General features: G+C 40.9%; 1 protein-coding gene across 3 annotated transcripts in view; it reads left to right on the forward strand.

Annotated features, from left to right (window-relative positions):
• Nucleotides 1-22,808, forward strand: part of Ptdss1 (phosphatidylserine synthase 1) — a 64,500-nt gene that overhangs the window by 36,849 nt on the left and 4,843 nt on the right. For all 3 annotated transcript variants that reach the window (XM_055619983.1, XM_055620000.1, XM_055619991.1), the window contains 3 exons: nt 88-200; nt 2,921-2,986; nt 17,749-17,848. In XM_055619983.1, coding sequence (XP_055475958.1) covers nt 88-200; nt 2,921-2,986; nt 17,749-17,848 — 279 coding nt within the window. The remainder of the gene's footprint in view (nt 1-87; nt 201-2,920; nt 2,987-17,748; nt 17,849-22,808) is intronic.

Genomic DNA, 22,808 nt, shown 5'->3' on the forward strand with positions numbered 1-22,808 from the left:
TTTTTAGCTCTGGAATGTCTATTTAAGAACCTGTGTGCTAACAGTGTAACCCCTAACACCAGGATGATTTATCTCTCTTCTCTTCAGCTGACTGAGTTGAATACCTTCTTCTTGAAGCACATCTTTGTGTTCCAAGCTAGCCATCCCCTAAGCTGGGGTAGAATTCTCTTCATCGGCTGCATTACGGCTCCCACAGTGAGGTAATTCTATCCAGTCCCACTGCCATTTATTGAGGACATATAGTTGCTTTGTGATTTCTACCCTAGCATAAGAGTGGTCACCTCAGTTAGCATATTTTCTATGTAATGCTTTTCTAAATAATTGTTTGTCCATAATATTAAGAAAATGTTTTGATCTGAGACCTCAGTACAAAAGTGAGAGTTTTTAAAAGAAACAGGATAGACATCAGAAGAAGATGAAAATAAGGAACAACACAGTAGCCTACCACAGAAGGCCTCTGAAAGACTCTACCCAGTGGTTTATCAAAGCAGATGCTGAGACTCATAGTCAAACTTTGGGCAGAGTGCAGGGAATCTTATGAAAGAAGAGGGGATAGACCTGGAGGGGACAGGTGCTCCACAAGAACAACAAAACCAATAATTCTGGGCCTAGGGGTCTTTTCTGAGACTGACACCCCAACCAAGGACCATTCATGGAGACAACCTAGACCCCCTGCACAGAGGTAGCCCATGGCAGCTCAGTCTCCAAATGGGCTCCCTAGTAAGGGGAGCAGGGGCTATCTCTGACATGAACTCAGTGGCTGGCTTTTCTTTGATCACCTCCCCCTGAGGCGGAAACAGCCTGACCAGGCCACAGGGGAAGACTATGAAAGACAGTCCTGATATGAGACCTGATAGGCTAGAGTCAGATGGACAGGGAGGAGGTCCTCCACTATCAATGGACTGGGGAAGGGGCATAGAAGGAGAAGAGGGAGGGAGGGAGGGGACAAGGCTGGGGCTACAGCTGGGATACAAAGTGAATAAATTGTAATAAATAAAAATTTATATAAAAAATACTGATGATGAAAAGAAAAAGAAAAGAAAAAAAGACTACTTAGTGACATACCCATAGAACTGCCCTTGTTTTCAACACCTGTGCAGTCATTTCTGCTGGTGTTCCCACATGCGGTTAAAATGTAGTAAAGATGATACTGAGGTTTCCTAAAAATGAGATTGTTGGTAAATAGAAGTCACGAGTGACATTAATTTTATAATGAAACTTTGCTGATACTCACTTAAGCTGATTCTTCCTTTAAGTGCCCTGTAGTCCTTCAGAACAGCCATGGGGTCCATGCCATTACTCTTCTGCATTCATGTACACCCACAAGGGCAATCTAAGGCAGAACTTTCTCTCTTGTGTTAGTTTCTTATTTAGAAATGGCATTTACATTGTATAACTCCTAAAGAGTACAGTAGCCACATCAGAGGTCTGCTGAAGAAACACAGACACTAAACAGTCACAGGCGTTGTTACATTAAAAACAAACAAACAAACAAACCATAGAATTATTTAACTTATTCTCACCCACCCCACCCCCTTAATTTTCATTTTAAAATGTTTTTGTGTTGGGATGGGGCTGAAAACTCAGGCATGTGTGTGCCATGGTATTCTTGTGGAGGTCAGAGGACAAGTTGCAGAAATTCAGTTTTCTCAGGAATTGAACTATAGATTGTCAGCCTTCGCTCAGCTACTTTCTAGCCCCATCATCATTTAAAAATATGTATTTTGAACTACACAGGTGGAGGGACTACCTTGCCAGGAAGAGGAGATATAGTCACCTTGCCTAAAGGGACTATTTCAGCCATTGCTTCTTATCATCAATCATTGTACTGCCAACACCAACAAACAAAATTAGAAAAAAAACTATTCTGTAAAGGGCAACATGTTAACCTAGTAAAGGCAAATAAGGTAATAAAAAGGGCAGCATGCCTACTTAGTAAAGGCAAAAGAGGTAATAAAATGTGGGTAAAATGAGAAAGCCTGTATTCACATTATTTCACTGGGGACTTTGAGGTCATGGTTCATGGGTGAGTGTTATATTGTATCTGAGTCCAACATAGTTTAATGTAAAAATCTAGGATATTTCTTTACCACAGGGATCTCTCAAATCCTCAGGGGAACCTGTAATTTCCTCCAAATGGTGAGCTCCTTGTTTACTTGCCTCCTGTAGGCATGGACAGACCGTGGGAGTACTTGTGAGACTAAAAGCCACACTGTCTCAATGATAGCCACTCACCAAATATAGCCATACATACTGAAATGTGTGATACCAGATTTCTCAGTGTTTATTCAAAGGTAATACAAAATACTATCCAAGTATTTTGATTTATATATTGGTCACTTTATTAAAATGATTTTTATCTGTCTTCTTTATCTTTATGTGACAGCTGGAAACATTTGAATGGCATTTATGGCCCTTCTCTAGTTCTAACAGTGGGTGCTGCTCAGAGCACTTGAACATTCTTTGCTAATCTTGTCAGCAACATTCAGAGCCCTGGTATGCAGCTATAGTAAGTGCAGCTGGGAGCCCTCCAGTTTCTGCAAGGCAAAGATGTCTCCATTTTTACGTGGTTATAATCAATACCCATAAACCTGAATATGCCATAAGGGACAGTTGAAGCCTGAAACTAACCCTCAGGAGTGGTCTCCACTCCACAGGGAGGCTGGATCAGGCTCAGGACTGTGGGAATGGTGCTGGACCAGGGCTGCCTTTGCCAATAGTATGTAAACTGAGCTCCCTTCATTCCCACCCAGCCCAAATTCAGAATCTCTTACAGGAATGTTTGAATAGCTCTTGTTGTCTGTTCCCTTGAGCAGAACAAGACTAGGCTACTGCAGTGTGATGAGCAAAGCAGGGCAGGTTTTATATCCCCTCAGTCAGAGTGTAGAGGTGCTCATGAATTCCGTTTTTACTCTTTCAGACAGTACTATGCCTACCTCACCGACACACAGTGCAAGCGTGTAGGGACACAGTGCTGGGTGTTTGGGTGAGTATCTGTGATTTCAGGGGTTTCACAATGATTTGAGCCCCTAAAGTTCTTTGAGTAGTTCTTGTTAAGAGTTTTCCAGTGTAATTCCCCAGGAAAGAAGTTGATCAAGTCAGAAACTATTTCCAGCAGAACTCAGAGACCTTGCTTTACAAAATAAATTAGATCCAGTATGCATCTGTTGAATTTCTGTGAGCAAATTTATTTTGGTACATTATCCTATCCTGGGATGAGCTACACTTCATATTATTTCGACCTTAGACAGCCCCCATGAAACAGTTTATTGCATACCACAAAGTATAATTTTACTGCTCCAAGAATTCAGACACATGGTAGTAGATTGTGGGTACAAATGCTGTTTCTTAATACACTGTTTATTGTTTCACACTCCCTGTTTGCCCACCAAACTCCTTTATGGGTGAGCCTCTTTTCTGTGTCAGGTAAGTCACTCTGCTGTTTAAATACCAACAGTCTACTACATTATTTCACATCCAGAATTCAAGAGGGGTCTGGGTAAACTGATGTAGGAAGATGAGTTCCTGAGGTAGCCTAGGTTCAAGACCTAATCTAGGTTCTAATTAAGTGTGACAGTATAGAATAAATGACTTCAGGAAGAGTTAGAAATTATTGCACACATAGGTAAAACTTTTAAGCAAAATATAAAAGGAACTATCATGCAAAGATGATCCAAAGGTGAGCACTTTGACCTTGCCTTTCCTCTATCATTCTCCTGTGTATCTGAGTATAAGCATGCTATTATCATGAAGACTCCAAGAGTTTCCCTGTGCTTTTAAAGAATGAAAACGCAGAGGGCAGCTGGGTGCAATGGTGCATGCCTGTAATCTTAGTACACTAGGAGGCAGAGGTAGGCAGATCACTGTGAGTTCAAGGACAGCATGGTCTACAAAGTGAGTCAAAGACAACCAAGGCTACACAGAGAAACCCTGTCTGGGGGTGGGGGAGAATGCAGATACTCAAGTTAGAATTCAGTAAGTGCCTCTCCTCCCCTAGGAGGTAAAGAGCCTTTGTCACTAGTTTCTCCTGAGTCTGTAGGGTAAGTCCTTTTTCCTGCCCAGGTTGACTCCAGCTTCAAGAGTAATCAGGTAGATTGTTTCTTTTGTTTAGTGCTGTGTAGGAAGAAGTTACAGTTCCAGGATTCTGGCGAACTGTGACAAAGTACATCTCCTGACTTGACCTATTTAATCTCTTAGAAGGAGTTGTGTTGGCTGTTCTTCCTCTTGTCTATTGAAGGAATCTTTTCAGCAGTGAGCACTTTGTGCTCAGTTAGTAATTCCCCCTTGTGCAGGTTTTCCTTCATATTTACAAATATTCAGCAAACACCTCTCCATAGAAGTGAATCAGTTTACAAGTGGAAGGAGACATGGTTCAGACAGGTGGGTTTAATGTGACAGTTTCCTTTTAATTGCATATTCAAGAAGTATAGTCCAGATGGGTTGAAGAAACAGCAAAGTCCACAGGTCAACAGGCATGGCAAAAAGCACTGGTAAAAAGATGTGCCTTATGGAACAGTGATTGAAATAAAGTGCCAGGGTCTAGAGTAGTGGTTCCCTCAACCTGTGGGTCATGACCCATTTAGGGGGAGGTCAAAGGACCCTTTCACACAGGTCACATATCATATCACATATCACATACTGTTATGATTCATAACAGTAGCAAAATTACAGTTAGGAAGTAGCAACTAAATTTATGGTTGGGGGATCACCACAACATGAGGAACTGTAGGGTCGCAGCGTTTTTAAATGTTAAGAACCACTGGTCTAGAGAGATAGTTCCTCAGTTAAGAGCTCATACTGCTCTTACAGAGGACAGGAGTTCTGTTCCCCGCACCCATGTTGGGCAGCTTACAACTGCCTGTAGCCTGTAACTCCAACCTCAGTCACCTGTACACATACTTAAAACTATTAAGTATAAATCTTGAAAATACAAAGTCAAGTGCAAATGGGAGCTGTTCAGGAACTGAGACCTGGTAGAACCCAGGCTAAGAATAAAGAGTCTTGAATCGCCAGGTACTGAGTGTTCATCCCCCGCAGGCCTCTACCACTCAATTGCCCTTACATTATTTCCTCTCCCATCAAAATACAAAGCACTTAAGTGTATTATTTCCTTTAATAATTAGTAATGCTTTATGCCTTTTTGTTACTAATTTAGGAAAGACCCCAGACTTTAGCAGGATGTGGAGGAAAAGGAGTATCTACATCCCATACATAATGACATTTTATCTTTTTGGAAGGTGGGAAAAGACAGGGCAGAGGTCAAACAGAGCCACCCACCTCATATTTTCTTTCTACCATTTCACACATTTTTCTTCTGTGGGAGATATTTTGGCTCTTTGGGGCTGTTTGTTTTTGTTTTTTTTTTGTTTTTTTTTTATAGAAATATTAACTCTTAAAATGCTTTCGTGAGTTATTGAATTAACTAACTATAGATGTGCTAGATTATCTCCCTCAGTTGTAACCTAGGTCTGCCTTTTTGTTTTGTTTTGCATGTGTGTGAAGTATGCCTGTATTAGAATGTGTGCCTACATCTCTGTGTGGGTTCATATGCAGTTGTGCGTAGGTTCATATGCATGTGGAGGCCTGAAGGTGAGTCAGATGTCTTCTTCCGTTGCTTTCTACTTTATTCACTGAGGCATCTCTCAGTTGACCCAGAGCTTACTAATTGAGAGAGTCTAATTAGTCATCTGGCATCTAGGCTTTCCCCGTCTCTGTCTTCTGAAGGCTAGAATTAGAGGCAAACCTTATATGCTCAACACTTTTGGATGTTTTTCAGGTTTTGGGTACCTGAACTCCAGTCCTTATACTTTCACTGCAAGCCCTTTGCTGAGCCTCTCTTCCAGGGCCCACCATGCCTTTGTCACAGGCCTTGAATACCCTTCTCTGCTCTCACCCCATCACCTGCCTCTTTACTTCATCATCCTCTTATTATTTAACCTGTTTTCAACCTGCCATTCCCCACTCCTCAGCATGAGAATATCTCTCTGACATCTCAAGAACTCTAACAGTAGCCTTTAAGTGATTTTAGTGGCTGATTTTGTTTCCTTAGATCACATCTTGCCTCAAATCTAAAGGTATATAGACAGGGATCTAGACACAGAACCGATTGTCCCCATTCTCCTCCCTTTGGTTTCCTGAGGTCAGGAAGTCTTAGAGCACAGTCATAGCTTTCTCTCTTAGGCTCAGCGAAACACTTGCTTCCTCCAAAAAAGGTCTTGAGTCTTTCCAGCCAGAACTAGAAGCCCATTCCTGAACTCCAGGAGAACTGCCTGGTTTCCTGGGTGATGTGACAAGTTAAAATAGAAAACACTGGTCAAGTTTCCATTTTAGGGGGTGGTTCTACAATTGTACTCTGAGGATCAGTTCCTGTAAGTATCATCCAGAAGTGCAGAAACAGGTTTGCTTCCTCTGCTGATTAATGAATTAAAAACAAGAAAAGTTTGAAAGTCAATCAAAACCAAAGTATATTTAAGAAGACAATTTTATTAGATTTTAAAAGAAAAAAATAAAAACAGGCCAGCTATAACTCTTAGCAGCTTCCCAAAGGAAAAAATGGAGAAAAGAAGGAAAAACCCATGATGGAAGAGTTAAGGCAAAGTGGGAGGTTGGGTACATAACAGACAGGAGGGTTTAGAAACAGTACAAGGAATCCCAAAATCCAGGAAAAAAAAAAGGTGGTGGTGGGGGACCTATTAGATTCTAACTGGCATCTCAAAGAGAAAGGAAAATTACATGGAAAGTTCAACAGACTCAAAGAATTTTATAGTGGCTGGTAGAAATTGTGCTAGGAATAGAAAAGAAAGTCTGGAAATTCTGGAAAAGAAAGTCCGCTGCTTCACTAAAGGCATTAGTCCACCTATCTCTTTAACATGGCGAATAATAGTTTTACGGTGCCTTGTTTTGGGTAGCTTTGAATGTTAACTCTCAAGCCAGGCCAGAGGAAAAGTCCCTTAATGGACCTTATTATTGATTACAGTTGCCCACATAGCTGTGGTGTTGATGTGGTATCCTCAGAATCTAAGAGTAGGTTCTGTTGACAAGACAAAAGCCCTTTATAAAAGCTCAGGTTGGGCTTGTACACTCAGTTTACTCAAATCTGGAGGTTTCCTGCCTCAGTTCCACTAATAACCTCACACACTGTCGTGCTCCGTTAGCTGAGGTACTCCTTACCCTTGGCCTTATCTTAACATTATCCTTTTTGTACCCAGTGGATCTAGCTGCCGAATGGAAGAATGTGAGTGAGTCAGAAGACCTGGACTAACTAGGTCCGGATCTCCAGTGTCTGTCCCTAGGCGGAGGGCCTCAGGCAATTCCAGTGTTTATTTGCCTTTCAACTTTGTAACACCAAGATCAGCAGGTATCAAAGATTCAAGAGATGGGGGCACTAGCTGAGATCCATCTGGCTATATTATCTGCCTACCTCCTTAAGCCTAGAAAAGAACACATACTTATATTTGAACTGAGTAAAGGGAAGTGTCCACCTCAAGGCCTCCCGAGGTAGATGTGAGGTAAGGAGTATCTCAGTGAACAGGCTTCCACTATGCCAAGCCCAAACTAATGCCATTTGAGTCTTAGTAGGAAAGCTATGCTAACGTTTTAGAAGGTTGTTGTTGCTTAGGTATCAGTCTGTCCAGTGGGTTGAAAAGAGTGGCTGGTGTTGGAATGAGTTCCTGCGACTAGAACTAACTGCATCCATTCTCACCACTTCTCACCACCTTCTGCTGATCATCATGCCAGACACGAAAGGAGATGAGTTCTGAGATCTTTTTAGGTGACACTTGGATAGAGTGATACAACACAAGATCCACCAACCTGAACCTCCATGTCAGAATGTGAGTTGATCTCTTCTGGATCATACTCAGGAACATCTTTGAGGCAGAGTTGGGGCTCCAGGACAACAGATAGTTACAGGTTCACCTAGCATCTGGATTTCCCCAGAGCAGCTTCTTTGACAGCCTTGAATTTGGGGACCTTTGTTTTCTTACTCTACTTGCCAGGGTATTATGGCCAATTCAGTTAGGAGCCAGATGATTTCTAGCAACTAAACAATTTCATGTTTATTTTTAATAGTCTTTTCCTTTGAGGTGAGTAAGCCCCTCTGTTTATATTGTTTATATATGTTACATATGTTTATATGTGCATGAACATGAGCCAAGGCAAAAAGCATATCAGCTTTCTGTGTAGATACTCACCTTTTTTCTTTTAGCCCTTTTTTTTTTTTTTTTTTTTTTTAATTCATTCACTTTACATTCCAATTTTAGCCCCCTACCTCCTCCTGGTCTTACCCTTTCTCCCTTTTCCCCCTATTCCAACTCCTCTACCCCTCAAAACAGCCCACCCCAGCAGTGGAAGTGGCATCACTGAGCACATCCTTTTCCACAGTGGCCTGGGAAGGCAGCTCTGCACCAGGGGAAAGTGATTGAAAAGCAGGCAAGAGACCTTATGTCAGAGACAGCCCCTGCTTCCCTTCGTAGGGAACCCACATAAAGACCAAATTGTCCATTAGATACATATGTATAGGGACCCTAGGTCCAGTCCATGCATGGTCCTTGGTTGATGCTTCTGTCTCTGCACTCAGCCCAGTTTTGGTTGTGAATCTCTGCATCTGTCTCAACCCTCTGCTGGGTGGAGCCTCTCAGAGGACAGCTATGCTAGGCTCCCTTCTGCAAGCATAGCAGAGTATCGTTAATAGTGTCAGGGGTTGGCTCTTTCCCATGGGGTTGTTCTCAGGTTGGGCCAGACAGGTTGGCCATCCCCTTAATTTCTCCTCTGTCTTTATCTGCACATGTTGTAGGCAGAGTAAATTTTAAGTCAAAGTTTTTGTGTGTGGGTTAGTGTTCCCTTCCCTCCACTAGGAGTCCTGTCTGGTTTGATGATGTCCTCTTCAGTCTCCGTGACCCCCACTACTAGGAGTCTCAGCTAGATTCGCCCCCATATCTTCCCAGGAACTTAACCTGTCATAGGTCTCAGAGATGCCCCTGCCCAGTTTCTCTTCACTCTGTAGGCCCTCTCTCCTGCCTGCTCTCCCCACATCTGATCCTTACCTTCATTTCACTCAGAAACACCTCTCCTATTTTCCTTTCTAAGTGAGGTTCAAGCATCCTCCCATGGGTCCTCCTTGTTACTTAGTTTCTTGGGGTCTATGAATTATGGTTATCCTATACTACATGGCTGCTGTCTGCTTACAAATGAGTACATATCATGTGTGTCTTTCTGGGTCTGTGTTACCTCCATTTGCCTGCAAATTTCATGATTTCCTTGTTTTTAATAGCTGATAGAGTATTCAATTGTGTAATTGTACCACATTTATTTTAATACATTCTCTTGTTGATGGACATCTGGATTGTTTCCTTTTTCTGGCTATTAAGAATAAAGGCGCTATGAACATAGTTGAGCAAATGTCCTTATATAGTGGAACAACTTTTGCTCCAGGAGTGGCGTGCATGGGTATTGAGGCAGTGCTATTCCTAGTTTCCTGAGAAAGCACAGGATTGGTTTCCCAAAGTGGTTGTACAAGTTTTGTATTCTCATCAGCAATGGAGGATTGTTCCCCTTTCTCTACCTCCTTGTCAGTGTGTGCTGTCGCTTGAGTTTTTGGTCTTAGCTATTCTGAGGGGTGTAAGATGGAGTCTCAGAGTCATTTTGATTTACATTTCCCAGATAACAAGGGATGTTGAACATTTCTTTAAGTGCTTTTTACCCATTAAAGATTCCTCTACTGAGAATTCTTTGTTTAGCTCTGTATTCCATTTTTAAACTGGATTATTTGGTTTGTTGGTGTTTAATTTCTTGTTTCTGTAATTTCTTACTTTCCAGCTTGTATCCCTCCTATAGTTGTTTTATTATTTTAAATAGAACTTTAAGTACTGTGTTGAAGAAATATAGAGAGAGTGGGCAGTCTTGTCCCTGATTTTAGTGGAATTGCTTTGAGTTTCACTCCATTTAATTTGATGTTGGCTATTTGCTTGCTGTATATTGCCTTTATTATGTTTAGGTATGGGTCTTGTATCCTTGATTTCTCCAAGACTTTTAACATGAAGAGGTGTTGGATTTTGTCAAAAGCTTTTCAGCATTTAATGTGTGATGATCATGTGGGTTTTTTTTTCATTCAGTTGTTTTTTGTTTTGTTTTGTTTTTTTAATAAGGTAGATTACATTGATGGAATTTTGTATGTTGAACTATCTCTGCATCTCTGGGATGAAGCCTACTTGATCATGGTGAATGATGTGTTTGATGTGTTCTTGATTTTGGTTTGCAAGTATTTTATTGAGTATTTTTTCATCAATGTTTGTTGTTTAAAAGAAAGAAAATTCTAACCATTCCATTTTACCAATAACAATCCAGGAGCCAGATGCTGGGGTGAAAATCTGCTAGCTCAGGTCTAGATGGAAAAAACTGAAGAGTCTCACCAGCTCAGCTGACAGCCCAGGAGCAAAAGGCACAAAACAAAACAAAACAAAAAACAAAACTGAAGGCCAAAGGCTTGCTACTTCAAAGCCCAAAAAGCCAAGGGAGCTAAGGAGCTAAAGCCAGAGCTTGAGCTAACAGCCTTTTTTCCTTCTCCATGCTGTCTTAAATATCTCTCAACTCAAAGTCATTCCTACTTTTTATTCTTTGTCAGCTGCTTTCTTGTTCCTCCTCTTGACTGCTGGCTGCCTAGTCACCCAAGATCTCTCTATAATGTTAGAGCATCATCTTCATCCTTCTAGCTTAGAATATCTGACAGTCTTTTCTGTGAAACAGGTATTATGAAGGACTTGCCTACTTTGTCCTTGTAAAGACTAGCAGTTGACTTTCCTGCATCCAGTTTGTCCAGCATTCCGTCTGCAGTAGAAACAAGGGCATTCCTTGCCCACTGACTGACTTGCCACGTATGAAGCCATCTCCTAAAGGAGAACTTTTTGGTAGTTTTCATTTTCTTTGAAGTCAAAAACCAGGAGTCGACATGTTTCTTTGTCAAAAGATTCTCAAATTAATGAAATATCTTTAAATGCCATAAGATCTCTGAGGTTTTTGAAGACCATCTATATCTATCTCTAGTATATCTGAATTACTTGTTTCTAGCTATATACTGACATAGAAAACATCTATGTTTACCTAAAATAGTACCTAACAAAACCACAAATATGATTCACTATTAATTTCCATTTCTTAATTATCCTAAACAATATATGAGAGTAGCTTTCAAAAGAACTAGAGCTTCACATTGCATTAGTAAGAATTATATAAGTACAATGCCTTAAAAAGAGTTGATACATAGTATGCGTAACCAAAATATAACCTTAATTTTGTATCAATATGCAAAGATCTATGAGTAGATTCAATAATCTACCCTTTTTTCCCTGTTGTTCCTATATTATTTCTATAAATGTTAATGAGTGAAATAGGTCTGAAATTTTCTTTCTTTGTTGAGTCTTTGTGTGATTTTAGGCATCAGGGGGGACTGTGGCTTCACCGAATGAGTTTGGAAATGTTCTTTCTCTATTTTGTAGAATAGTTTATAATAATACCAGTAGTTTATTTTGTAGAATAGTTTATAATAATACCTATAGATTATTGGTATTAGCTCTTCTTTGAAAGTTTGGTAGAATTCTGCACTAAAACCATCTGGCCCTGGGCTTGTTTGGTTTGGTTTGGTTTGGTTTTGATTTTGATGACTGTGTATATTTCCTTAAGGGTTATAAGACTGCCCAAATATTTTACCCGACCTTGATTTAACTTTGATAAGTGAAATCTGTAAAGAAAACCATCTATTTCATTTAGATTTTCCAATTTTGTGGAGTACAAGCGTTTGAAGTAACATCTAAAGTTTCTTTCGATTTTCTCAGTGTTTGTTGTTATGTCCCCATTTTCACTTCTGGTTTTTAAATTTAGATACTGTCTCTGTATTTTGGTTAGTATCACTAAGGGTTTGTCTGTCTTGTTGGTATTCTCAATGAACCAGCTCTTGTTTTTGTTGATTCTTTGAATTGTTCTCTTTGTTTCTAAGTTATTATTTCGGCCATGAGTTTGATTATTTCCTACCATCTACTCCTTTGTGGCGCGTTTATTTCTTTTTGTTCTAGAGCTTTTAGGTGTGGTTTTAAATTGCTAGTGTGCGAACTTTACAATTTCTTTATGAAGGTACTTAGTGCTATGAACGTTCCCCATAGCACCTTTTTTTCATTGTGTCCCATAAATTTGGGTATGTTGTGCCTTCATTTTCATTGAATTCTAGAAAGTCTTAATTTTATTTGTTATTTCTTCTCTTACCCAGTGGTCATTGAGAGTTACTCAGTTTCCACGAGTTCACAGGTATTCTCTTCTTCCTGTTGTTGAACTCTAGCTTCATCTATGATGGTCAGATAAGATACAAGGAGCTATTTCAGGCTTCTTGTATCTGTTGAGGTTTGCTTTGTGACCAGTATATAGTCAATTTGGGAGAAGGTTCTGTCTGCACATCCATTCACAGATTAAACACATCCAAGATTAAACACAAAAAGTACAAAAGTCAAAATAGAGACAGTAAAAATGAATCCAAAGAGAAGACAAAGGAGGCATAATACAAGACTGAGAACCTCACATGACTGGTGTGACATCTCATGTTTTGCCCTGCATGGGAAAATATTCAGATAGTTCTGTAGGAATCTTTCCTCTCTCTTGCACCCGCCACATTCTAGACCAGGATCCCAAAAGACTAGAGTATGGGAGACCTCTGTAGATGCTTGCTGCTTTTCTCAGTTCACTCTGATAGTCCCTAAAGCTGAAAGCATGCCTCAGAGCCTTCAAATTTCTCAAGGTGTACATCTTCTGAGGCAGCCCTTCAGCCCTGGAGTCCAGAGTCTGGCTTTAGAATTTGGGTGGGAGTCCTGCCTAGTTAGAGGGTGTTCTCTTCACTCTCCATAACCCTTTCTACTAGGAATCTCAGCTAGAGTCACCCCCATATCCTCCCAGAAGCCTACCGTGTCTTAGGTCTCTAGCTTTTCATAGAGATCTCCTGCCCATGATTTCTCTTCTCTCTGTAGGTGCTCTGTCCTCAAATAATTCTAACCCCAGGCCTGGTTACCACCCTCATTTCTGTCTGTATTCCCTTTCCTACTTGGTTCCCTTTCATCAGCCACTTCAATTGTCTTATTTTATTTCTGCTTGTGAGTGAGATTTAAGCATACTCCCTTGGGCCTTCCTTGTTACTTAGCTTCTTTGGGTCTGTGAATTGTAAGTTTATCCTGTACTATATGACTAAAATCTGCTTATAAGTGAGTGCATACTGTGTGTGGCTTTCTGGGTCTGGGTTACCTCACTCAGGATGCTCTTTTCTAGTTACATCCATCTGCCTACAAATTTCACGATTTCCTTGTTTTTAATACCTGAATAGTATTCCATTGTATAAATGTACCACATTTTATCTTTATCCATTCTTCAGTTGAGGGACATCTAGGTTATTTCCACATTCTGGCTATGGGGAATAAAGCTGCTGTGAACATTGCTGAGCTTATGTCCTTGTATAGTAGAGCATTTTTTGGTTATATGCCCAGGAGTGGTATAGCTGGTTCTTGAGGTAGAGCTATTTCCAGTTTTCTGAGAAAAGCCAGGTTGATTTGCAAAATGGTTGTACGAGTTTACATTCCCACCAGCAATGAAGGAGGATTCCCCTTTCTCCACATCCTCACCAGCATATGTTGTCACTTGAGTTTTTGATCTTAGCCATTCTGAGGGTTGTAAGATGGAATCTCAGAGTCATTTTGATTTGTGGTTCCCTGATGACTAAAGATGTTGAGCATTTCTTTAAGTGCTTCTCAGCCATTAGCCATTCTTTTGTTGAGAATTCTTTTTAGCACTGTACCTAGTGGAGGGATGCGAAAACCAACCCATTCACAAAAACTTTAATCCAGAATTTACCCGGCCTACAAAATGTCCAGGGTAAAGATTGAGCAGAGTCTGAGGGAATGTCCAAACCAATGCCTGGCCAAACCTGAGGCCCATCTCATGGGAGAAAGCCAACCCCTGACACTATTAGATGATATTGTTCTGTGCTCATAGACAGTAGCCCAGCATAGCTGTCCTCTGATAGTCTCTACCCAGCAATATATCGAAACAGGTGCTGAGACTCATAGACACGCATTGGGTGAAGTGTAGGGAGTCTTGTGGAAAAGTTGGGGAAAAGGATAGAAGGACCTGGAGATGACAGGAGCTCCACAAGAAGACCAACAGCCAACTAACCAGGGCCCAGAGGCTCTTGCAAAGACTGAAGCATCAACCAAGGACCACACATATCCTGGACCTAGGCCCTGCACACAGATGTAGCAGATGGGTAGCTGAGGGTTCATGTGGATCCCCTAGTTAGAAGAGGGACTGGTGGCGAACTCTGACATGGACTCTGTTGCCTGCTTATTAATCACTCCCCTCTCTCAGGGCTGTCTTGCCACGCATCAGGGGAAGAGAATGAGTTCAGTCCTGATTTGACGTGATCAACTGTGGTGGTTTGGTATGAATGGTGGGGTGCTTTTTCTGAGGAATAGGAGAGGAAGGAAGAGGGGGAGGGTGAACCAAGAAGTGAAGAAGGAGGGGCCTATGATCGGAATGTAGAGTGAATAAATAAGTAAATTTTTTTAAAAAAGAATTTCAGTAGGAGTTCTGAAGACCTCCAGAAAATGTTAATCCCACCAGGCAAGAACAAGACCACTATCATAGTTTTAAGCCAAATTTGAAGCAAGCTTGATTTTTACTGGGGTACATCCAAGAGCAAGCCAGCAACTGCCTCCTAAGCAGGATTAAAGAGAGCAGCCTTGAGTCCATTTCTTTTTAACTTTTTATTGATTCTTTTTGAATTTCACATTTTGCACCCCAATCCCACTCATCTCCCTATTCCTTCATATCTACCCTCCACCCTTGCAACCTCCTCACCAAAATAAAAATAAGATAGAATTAAAAAAAAAAATCTTTGTGGAGTCTGTAGTGTGTCATCCCCTTTTTTTCCATACATCTCTACTTACATATGTTCATTGCAATGAGACATGGTCTGTTTTGAGGCCTCTGGCTTCTGCTACACCACCTATACTCAGTTCTTTCAGGGACTCCTCCCAGAAATTCTGCAGGTTTGCATCTGCATGACTGGCCCTTACACTTGCTCCAGCAGACCATAGGTAGGGTAGACTTTGGGGTGGGTCCTACTCAAAGCCCTGGATCTAAGCCTAGGAAGCAACTGAGTTAGTTGGTTAGCTTGTCAGCTTTCCTGTGTCCACACCAACAAGGTGAGCTCTTCAGGACTGTGCCAGCTAGCTCGCCAGTGCCACAGCTAGCAAGTTACAGGGTCAGCTGTCCTGCTCTCATGTCCTCTAGCCAGCTCAACTATGCCTTCACCATCAGGGCCAGAGCTCTACTGTGCTGCAGAGGAGAGATGCAAATCTTGGAAGTTTAAGGAATAAAATCACAAGTAGTTGTTGCAAAACAGGTTTACAGAAAAGAGACAATGGAGCAATAAGAAAAATCTCAACAAACCCTATGTGGTTGCTCTGTGGTTAGAGAGGGTGATTGGGGAGAGTTAGGAAGAATCAGAGTGCTCTCAAAAACAAGTAAAGGTCATGGATTGGAGCAGGTTAGCCTCCAGTAAACAGACTTAAAAACAGCAACTCAGCTCTTACGCTAAAAAGAAACTTTTAAACAATGCTGTATAATTGCTCCTGCCTTTAAAATGAAGTCAGGCAGGAATCTGGACTCAAGCTGTTGTTTTCTTACTGAAATGTATCCATGTGCACAGATAATGGTATAACTGAGGCTTCTTATGTCCTGGAGATGCTAGCGTTTAAAAGAACCTGCAATTCTTTATAAAGTGCATTGCATAGATTTTGATCACCATTTAAAAGCAAAATAGAGGGCTAGAGAGATAGCTAAGCATTTAAGACTATTGACTGGTCTTCAGAGGACCTGGGTTTGATTCTTGTCTATACATAAGCAACCCATGACCAGCTGTAACTCCAGTCTCAAGAGATACGAGGCCCTCTTCTGGTTTCCACAGACACAGACATACATGTAGGCAAAACACCTATGTATATAAAATAAAGTAAAAATGAAGCAAAATGGAAAATGATCAAAGTAGATGTTAAGGGACAAATTACAATTTAGCAAAAAATCATAACTTGCTCTTATTTTTTAGATTTGGGGAAGAGTTATTCTGTAAAGTAGGATAAGTATTCCAATAAACTGAGGGTTATAGGTTCATTTTAATTAAAATTAAAGGGTGAGGAGAAAGCAGAAACAAAGAATAGAAAGGTAAGTTATCTCAGCATTATGCTTCTTTAATATAAAGATAAGGAAACAGACTCATTTACTGTTGAGACTAGGCAACTTAACTTTTTTAATAGGGTTAGGTAGAGAGAACTTCCTCAGGCTTATAAAATTGGCCTATTTGGCATATTTTGCATTTTTTTAATCTCCGTTTCCTGTTTCTTAATTCATATAATTACCTTGGTTTCTATTTGATGACATGGAACTTCAACATGAGTGACTCCATGCTGACTTTTAGCCTGCTCTATTGGGACCTGAGGCAAGAGCTTAGTTGAAAATAATGGCCTCCTGCAATTTTTATTTAATGAGGGCTGCAATTATTTTATGAAGCTTCTGTTTAAATGGTGTAGGTGTGTGTGTCTATTCAAAATGGTTTGTTGCCAGAATTAGCTGTGTGTGTTAGTACTTTTCTCATTATTGTAACCAAGAGACTGACAAAGCAACTTAAAGGAGAAGGATTTCTTCTGTCTCATACATTGAGGGTGCAATCTATCACAGTGGGGAAGGTGGGTAACAGATGTGTTAAGGGTCTGGTCACAAGAGCTCACATGTGGACCAAGAAGCAAAAAGTGGATATAAAGTGGAGCTAGCCATAAACCTCAAGGCTTGTCTCCCAGAGATCTGCTTCTTCCATTGAGGCCCCATCTCCTAAAGATTCCATAGTCTCCTAAAACAGCACTGCCAGCTGGAGATTAAGTATTAGTATATAACCACAAGCTTGTTGAGGGGGATATTTTACATGTATATTGTTAACATCGTGCTTTGTTGAAAAAGAATTCAAATCTGAGTGAACAATCAGAACTGTCCATGTGTGTTCTATATAACCCTCACCTCACTGATTCTTACCTCCAATCTCTGAGCCTTAATAAAGGCCTAGTACTTTTCTTTAATGTTTAAACTAAAGTAATCATGGAATATTTGGATGTGTTGTTAATATTTTTATTGTTGTTCTTAGCAAAATTGCTTAAATTAAAGGGATGATACAGGGCTTATATTATAGAGATATTTAATCCAGAGACTCTTGAAAGACTGAGAGAGAATGTGGGTAATGCCTTCAAGTATTGACAGACTCCATGAGAGGGCTCTGTGTATGCGAAGGCCTATGTGAAAACAGCAGCAGAAGGGGAAGGAAGGCAGTACCCAGCCCTGTAGCAAGTGGACTCTCACCAGAAAACTGAACTACCTCTCAAAGAAAGTGGGCTATCTGTGCTTCAAAGGGTTTTCTTAAGTCGGCACAAGGGTCAATTCACAGGTGATGCTAGGTGTTTCTAAGTACTGCAAAAGGAAGGAGTCAAGAAAAGAAGAGGGAAAAAAATATTTCCAGTGCAAGTGCAGTGGGGAGGAACAATTTTTGTAAAGTGCCTGCTACCACTGTCTGGAGCAGAAATCTTGACCATTTGTGTCTCAGCTGTTGTGTGTTTCTAACAATGGGCATGCTCTAATAAGGTGAACTAACATTGAACTTCTTGCTCTTTGTCTGCTTAGGGTCATTGGCTTCCTGGAAGCTATTGTTTGCATAAAATTTGGACAAGATCTCTTCTCTAAGACCCAAATACTCTACGTTGTACTTTGGCTTCTTTGTGTGGTAAGTCGTTACTCTCACACCCCAAAGTGTTACCTGGACTCCCTAGCTGTCTTTAAGGAAATAGAAATACAAAAATTAAAGTTCTCGTGTACACCAAGTTTTCCTTAGATGTTCATAGACATTTTTAAAATAACTTAAGATTGGACGATAGTCTAAAAGTTTAATACTAAGACACAGTCATATAGCATCTAAAATGGGTCACCTTAGCCATTCCAGATATGCCCTCACCAGATGTACCATGTATGTGTTTATTTGCTTCTGGGAATGTGTTTATATGAGTTGAAATTTTGAGGACTTTGAGGAAACAACAAGGACAGTTTGCATGCCCTCTCCTGCATCCTATCACTGTGGCTTTTATAGTATTACATATCACTATCCATGGGTATAGACAAACTGGCATCACATCTGATTTTAGAGGCAATCAGACCTCAGATCTTCTGCCCTGTAGGCCACACTTATACCCCAGAGAGGTATCCACTCTGCAGAAAAAAGCCCAGAGTGGCATCAGCCCAGAGCACCATCCTTTTATTTATGTTCTTTACTCACTTTTTGAACTGAAATGTTTGAATTTTGACTAGCTTAATTGTATTCAGGTTTTCTACAGAAACCATAGATGTTTTGAGTTCATGAGTGCAGTGGTCTTATCATATTAAGAAGACAGTATTTTATCCTGTCTTTCCTGACCTTAGACTTCATATTTTTAAAATTTCTGTTCACTCATCCCAAGTGGCTGCCTTGCCTATCAAGTCTCTTTTGCTCTATAGCATTTCCTTTTGTCCCTAGTCCACCTTCCTTTGCACTTTGAGGGAGAAATCTTCTGTCCTGTAGATTCTCTTATTGTCTTACCAGCTTAATCCTGTCTTATAATTAAACACACATTTTTTTTTAACTTTGTCTAAGGTGTTTTTTGTTTTTGTTACTTTCACAATGTCTATTTTTAGGGTTGTAGGTTAGAAATCCTGCCTGTACCAGAACACCTTGTGTCTTGCTCTGCCTTCCCTTATCTTGAGCAGTAACAGGGAATTAATAATTAATTAGTTAAAGTACAGAATTCATTTATTTTTCTATTCTGAAATGATTAGAAGAAAGAGTAGGTGGGGGAGGAAAAGGTTAAGTCTGATCTTCTTGCGTTGTTCTCTGGCATGGTCACTTCAGATTTGAACTGGAATATGACCTGTCTGCATGTCTTCTCACCTTACCTGCTATAGGATAGCCATGGGGCCACTGAGAGGATAAGCCACGGTGCCCCCAGTTGTGGTAGAATATACTTCTTACCACAGTGCATAAGTGCATCATGGGCCAGCCAGCCATCATATCATATCTGCCATTTCTAAAACTGACCCCATGTAATAGAATGGACTTTGTTTATGTCTTCCTCCACAACATTATACTTTGTGAGTACAAAGAAGTTTAATCATCTTTTTTGTCCCAATGTCATAAGTACATAAAAGGAGTCTTAGCAAGTATGTGAAGAACGAGTTGGAGAGGCAAAGACTATCCAGGCAAAGGATTGTATAAACATGGGACTATGAAGCGTGCCCAGTGCCTTAGGGTGATGGTAGCCTGTTTTGGGGAGTGAGAGCAAAGAGAGAGCACTGAAGTGGATAGGAGTTGCCTACGTAGGAAGGGCAATGCATATTTGTAGTTGCTTCTTCTAGGATCTGTAAGTGATAAAACAGTGTTGTCTGATTTTTGTCACAGAGAAACACTGTGCAGGATGGGATCTGGAAGGAAAATGTTAAATTAGAGTATGTTGCTGGGTCCTAGTTGACAAGCAAAGCAGAGGCATTGGAGTACAAGGAAAGGGCTAGTTAGGTTTGTTAGTTGTTCAGGAGATAACTGCATAGGACACTGTTGCTCTGTAATTACCCAGAAGGGACTTGAAGGCAATTCCAGGGTTTCTCCAGGGTTTCTAGATTGTGCTAACAACAGGCCAGGGCACATGAGAGCATCCCGTGACAAGAAGAGGTAAACAGTTCTGAGTTGAGGTTGAATTTACAGATGAAGGCATCCTGTCTCATTGCTTGCCTCACTGGAATTCTCAGCTGCTCACTATCATTTAATATGGCTTGTTCAGGAGTGATCTGACCCAACCTGTCCCTATGTGGAACTAGGACATGCCAGGAAATTTTAGGAAGAGTTAGAAGACATTCCAGAGGGAGTTGAGATGCTAGCCAAGGATGGGATTCCATGGAGCAACTGGATTTAATAGGTCAAGTATAGCATCTTATGGCAGCCATAAGATGACAGTGAGACTCTGAAGACAGGCAGAGTCCCTGATTGACATGATCACGCATGACAGACATAGAGAGAACTCAGCTTGACCTTTACAACTGCATCATGTAGAGATCTGGTAGTTTGGATATGCATTGGCTTCCATTACTGTGACAAATATCTGAGGTCAGTTCAAAAGAAATGTTTACTTTGGCTCAGAGTTTTGGAGGCTTTAGTCTGCAATCATGCAACTCCATGGTGTTAGCACATTAAGAACAAAGCATGCTTGCCTGAAGCCAGATGTGAAAGAATGTATTCTGGCCTGTTCCTCTATGTCCTCAACATTTGCTGAGTATCTCTGAAGTCTGTGCCCTGCTAAGATCCCCAAAGAAAGGAGTCTCAATGCTCCAGTTGCTGCCCCCTTCTTTACCAAGGAGGTTACAATAGAGGCATGGTAACAAGAGAACATGAAACCCAATGCATATGCAAGCCAGCAGATCTCTGTGTGATGGAATTTTAAGACATGGGAAGGAGAAACTCATTAGTACCTTTATGGGTCGTCTCTGGTGACCTAACACCTTCTACTGGGCTCTGCTGTGTGGAGGTTCCTACCACCTCCCAGTTGCAACAAGCTGTGAACCAAGGTTAAAATGGACCTCTATGGACATTCAAGACCCAAACCATAGCAAGACCCCACTGCCTTGCATATTTCACAACCAAAAAGAATGGAAACAGGATTCCAACACTTCATAGCACGGCCTTTATTAAAGAACAAGATTGATCCCCTTGTCAGAAGTGAGATGATCTCTGTAATAAGAGAGCAGTAAGTTACACCATAGTAGTCAGAGAAATAAAGACCCTAATTATTCCCTTTGATTGGCAAGGCACCACACACAACTTAAGATTAATGTGGAAGCAAGCATCTCATGTGCTGGCTAATAAAGCTGTCAAATAATCATCATACATTTTAATGTGCATTACCTTACTATGAAAGCCACACTGGATTGTGCACACTCAACTGCTGCCACACCCGTGGGTACAGACTGCCTGGCTTTCATCCAACAGAGTTCTCTGTTCTCCTTCCCTCATCCCTCTTTAAACAAAATTTGTGAAATTGCTATTTTAAATCCAGACGTTGATATTTTAAGTATGTACTTGCCTATATTTCCACAGGTATGATTGCAAACCCATAAATTACAAGCTTTTGTCCCCTGAACTGAGTAGAAAATGGTCCTCTTGTACCGAGGTAAAATAGTAGATTTGAGAACCACAGCAGGCCCTTTGTGTGGTGGTCATGATGATAAGCACCTTTCCTTTGCCACCTGCCTGTGTTTGCCTGGTCCCTATGCAAAGCCAGCTCTACCTGCTGTTTCCTGTTGGAGGGAGCCCCAGCTGCAACCTGAAAGCACAAGCTGTCAGGAAAGGAACCACTTACACACCTGCCCTCTGATGGTCAGAATCAACAATGGCAGGCCAATGGAAGCATTACCTTCCTCTTCTCAGACTCATTTGACAGCCATTGCTTTGGGAAAGAGGTAAAAACCCTAGCACATACAGAGGCTCACATAGAGTACATTTCTGCTTTTGCTATTCTTTCCCTTCCATGACAAATGGCAAATTTAATGTTAATATATGTGAGAAAATTTGGAGAAGTATTAGAATATGCTGGAGGTTAGAAGTCATTTACATTTTGTAACTAATATATTATTCACTCATTGCATAGTTTTTTGATGTAAGAGAATGTGAACTTCTCTTTAAAACTCCATCATATTGAGATCTGCTTGTTGGCATATGGATTAGGTTTCATGTTTTTTGTCACCATTTCTCTATCACAATCACCTGGGTAAAAGTGGGCACCATCTGGAGTACTGAGGGTCCCTTTTTTGAAGTTTTAGGAGGACATTCACTTTAGAGACACTTAACAAATGTTTCTGACGTGAAGGAACTGGCGGAGCTTAGGGTACAGGCCGTAGGGATGGGCCATCACAATTCTGCTACTCTCACTTGCCTGTGCTTCACCTACCAGATTGCATCTGTACAGAGTGGGTATGGCAGGAGTCTGCTGTTCCTGTGATGCCTTTTTTTTTTTTTCTCAGTGAATAGAGGAGCACTATGGAGGGATGGAAATGGACAGATGTAAAGATATAAACTCAGTATCTGATTAGATCAATAACATCTTTAAATCTAGGACCCAACCTAACAAGAAGCCTATGTTTTGCTTCCAGTTTTTCTCTATGCCACCTGTGTCCCTGGAAGGCATTCGACTCTCTGAGCTTTCCTTCCCTTCTGTTAATGTTGGAAGTGACTTAAGAATCTCTGAAATGTAGGTGGGTAGCTGGGTGTGGTGGTGTAGACCTTTAATCCCAGCACTCAGGAGGCAGAAGCAGATGGATCTCTGTGAGTTCTACAAAGTGAATTCAAGACAGCCAGGAAAACCCTGTCTTGAAAAACCAAGGGGTGGGGGGAAAGATGAATCTCTGAAGTGACCTTTTAGATCTAAAGCTATGATTCTCAGAAAGAACTAAAATTATTCTCACAGGAAGAAAAGGTCCCACCATTATTTCATAGTTGTCCCTATGGTTAGGATGAGGTGATAGGTAATGATAAGTATCCACAGACAATGGTGTGAGACAGACTAGGTATGACGGATGGTGTGGTCAGGTATTCTAGAGTGTGGGCTGTTTTTGTTTGGCTGCTTTGGTTTACTCCACTTACATCTGGAATGTTAAGATTCCTCTTTCAGGAC

This window comes from Psammomys obesus, unplaced genomic scaffold, assembly GCF_907164565.1.
Source record: "Psammomys obesus unplaced genomic scaffold, mPsaObe1.curated_primary_1811, whole genome shotgun sequence".
Taxonomy (NCBI): Eukaryota; Metazoa; Chordata; class Mammalia; order Rodentia; family Muridae; genus Psammomys; species Psammomys obesus.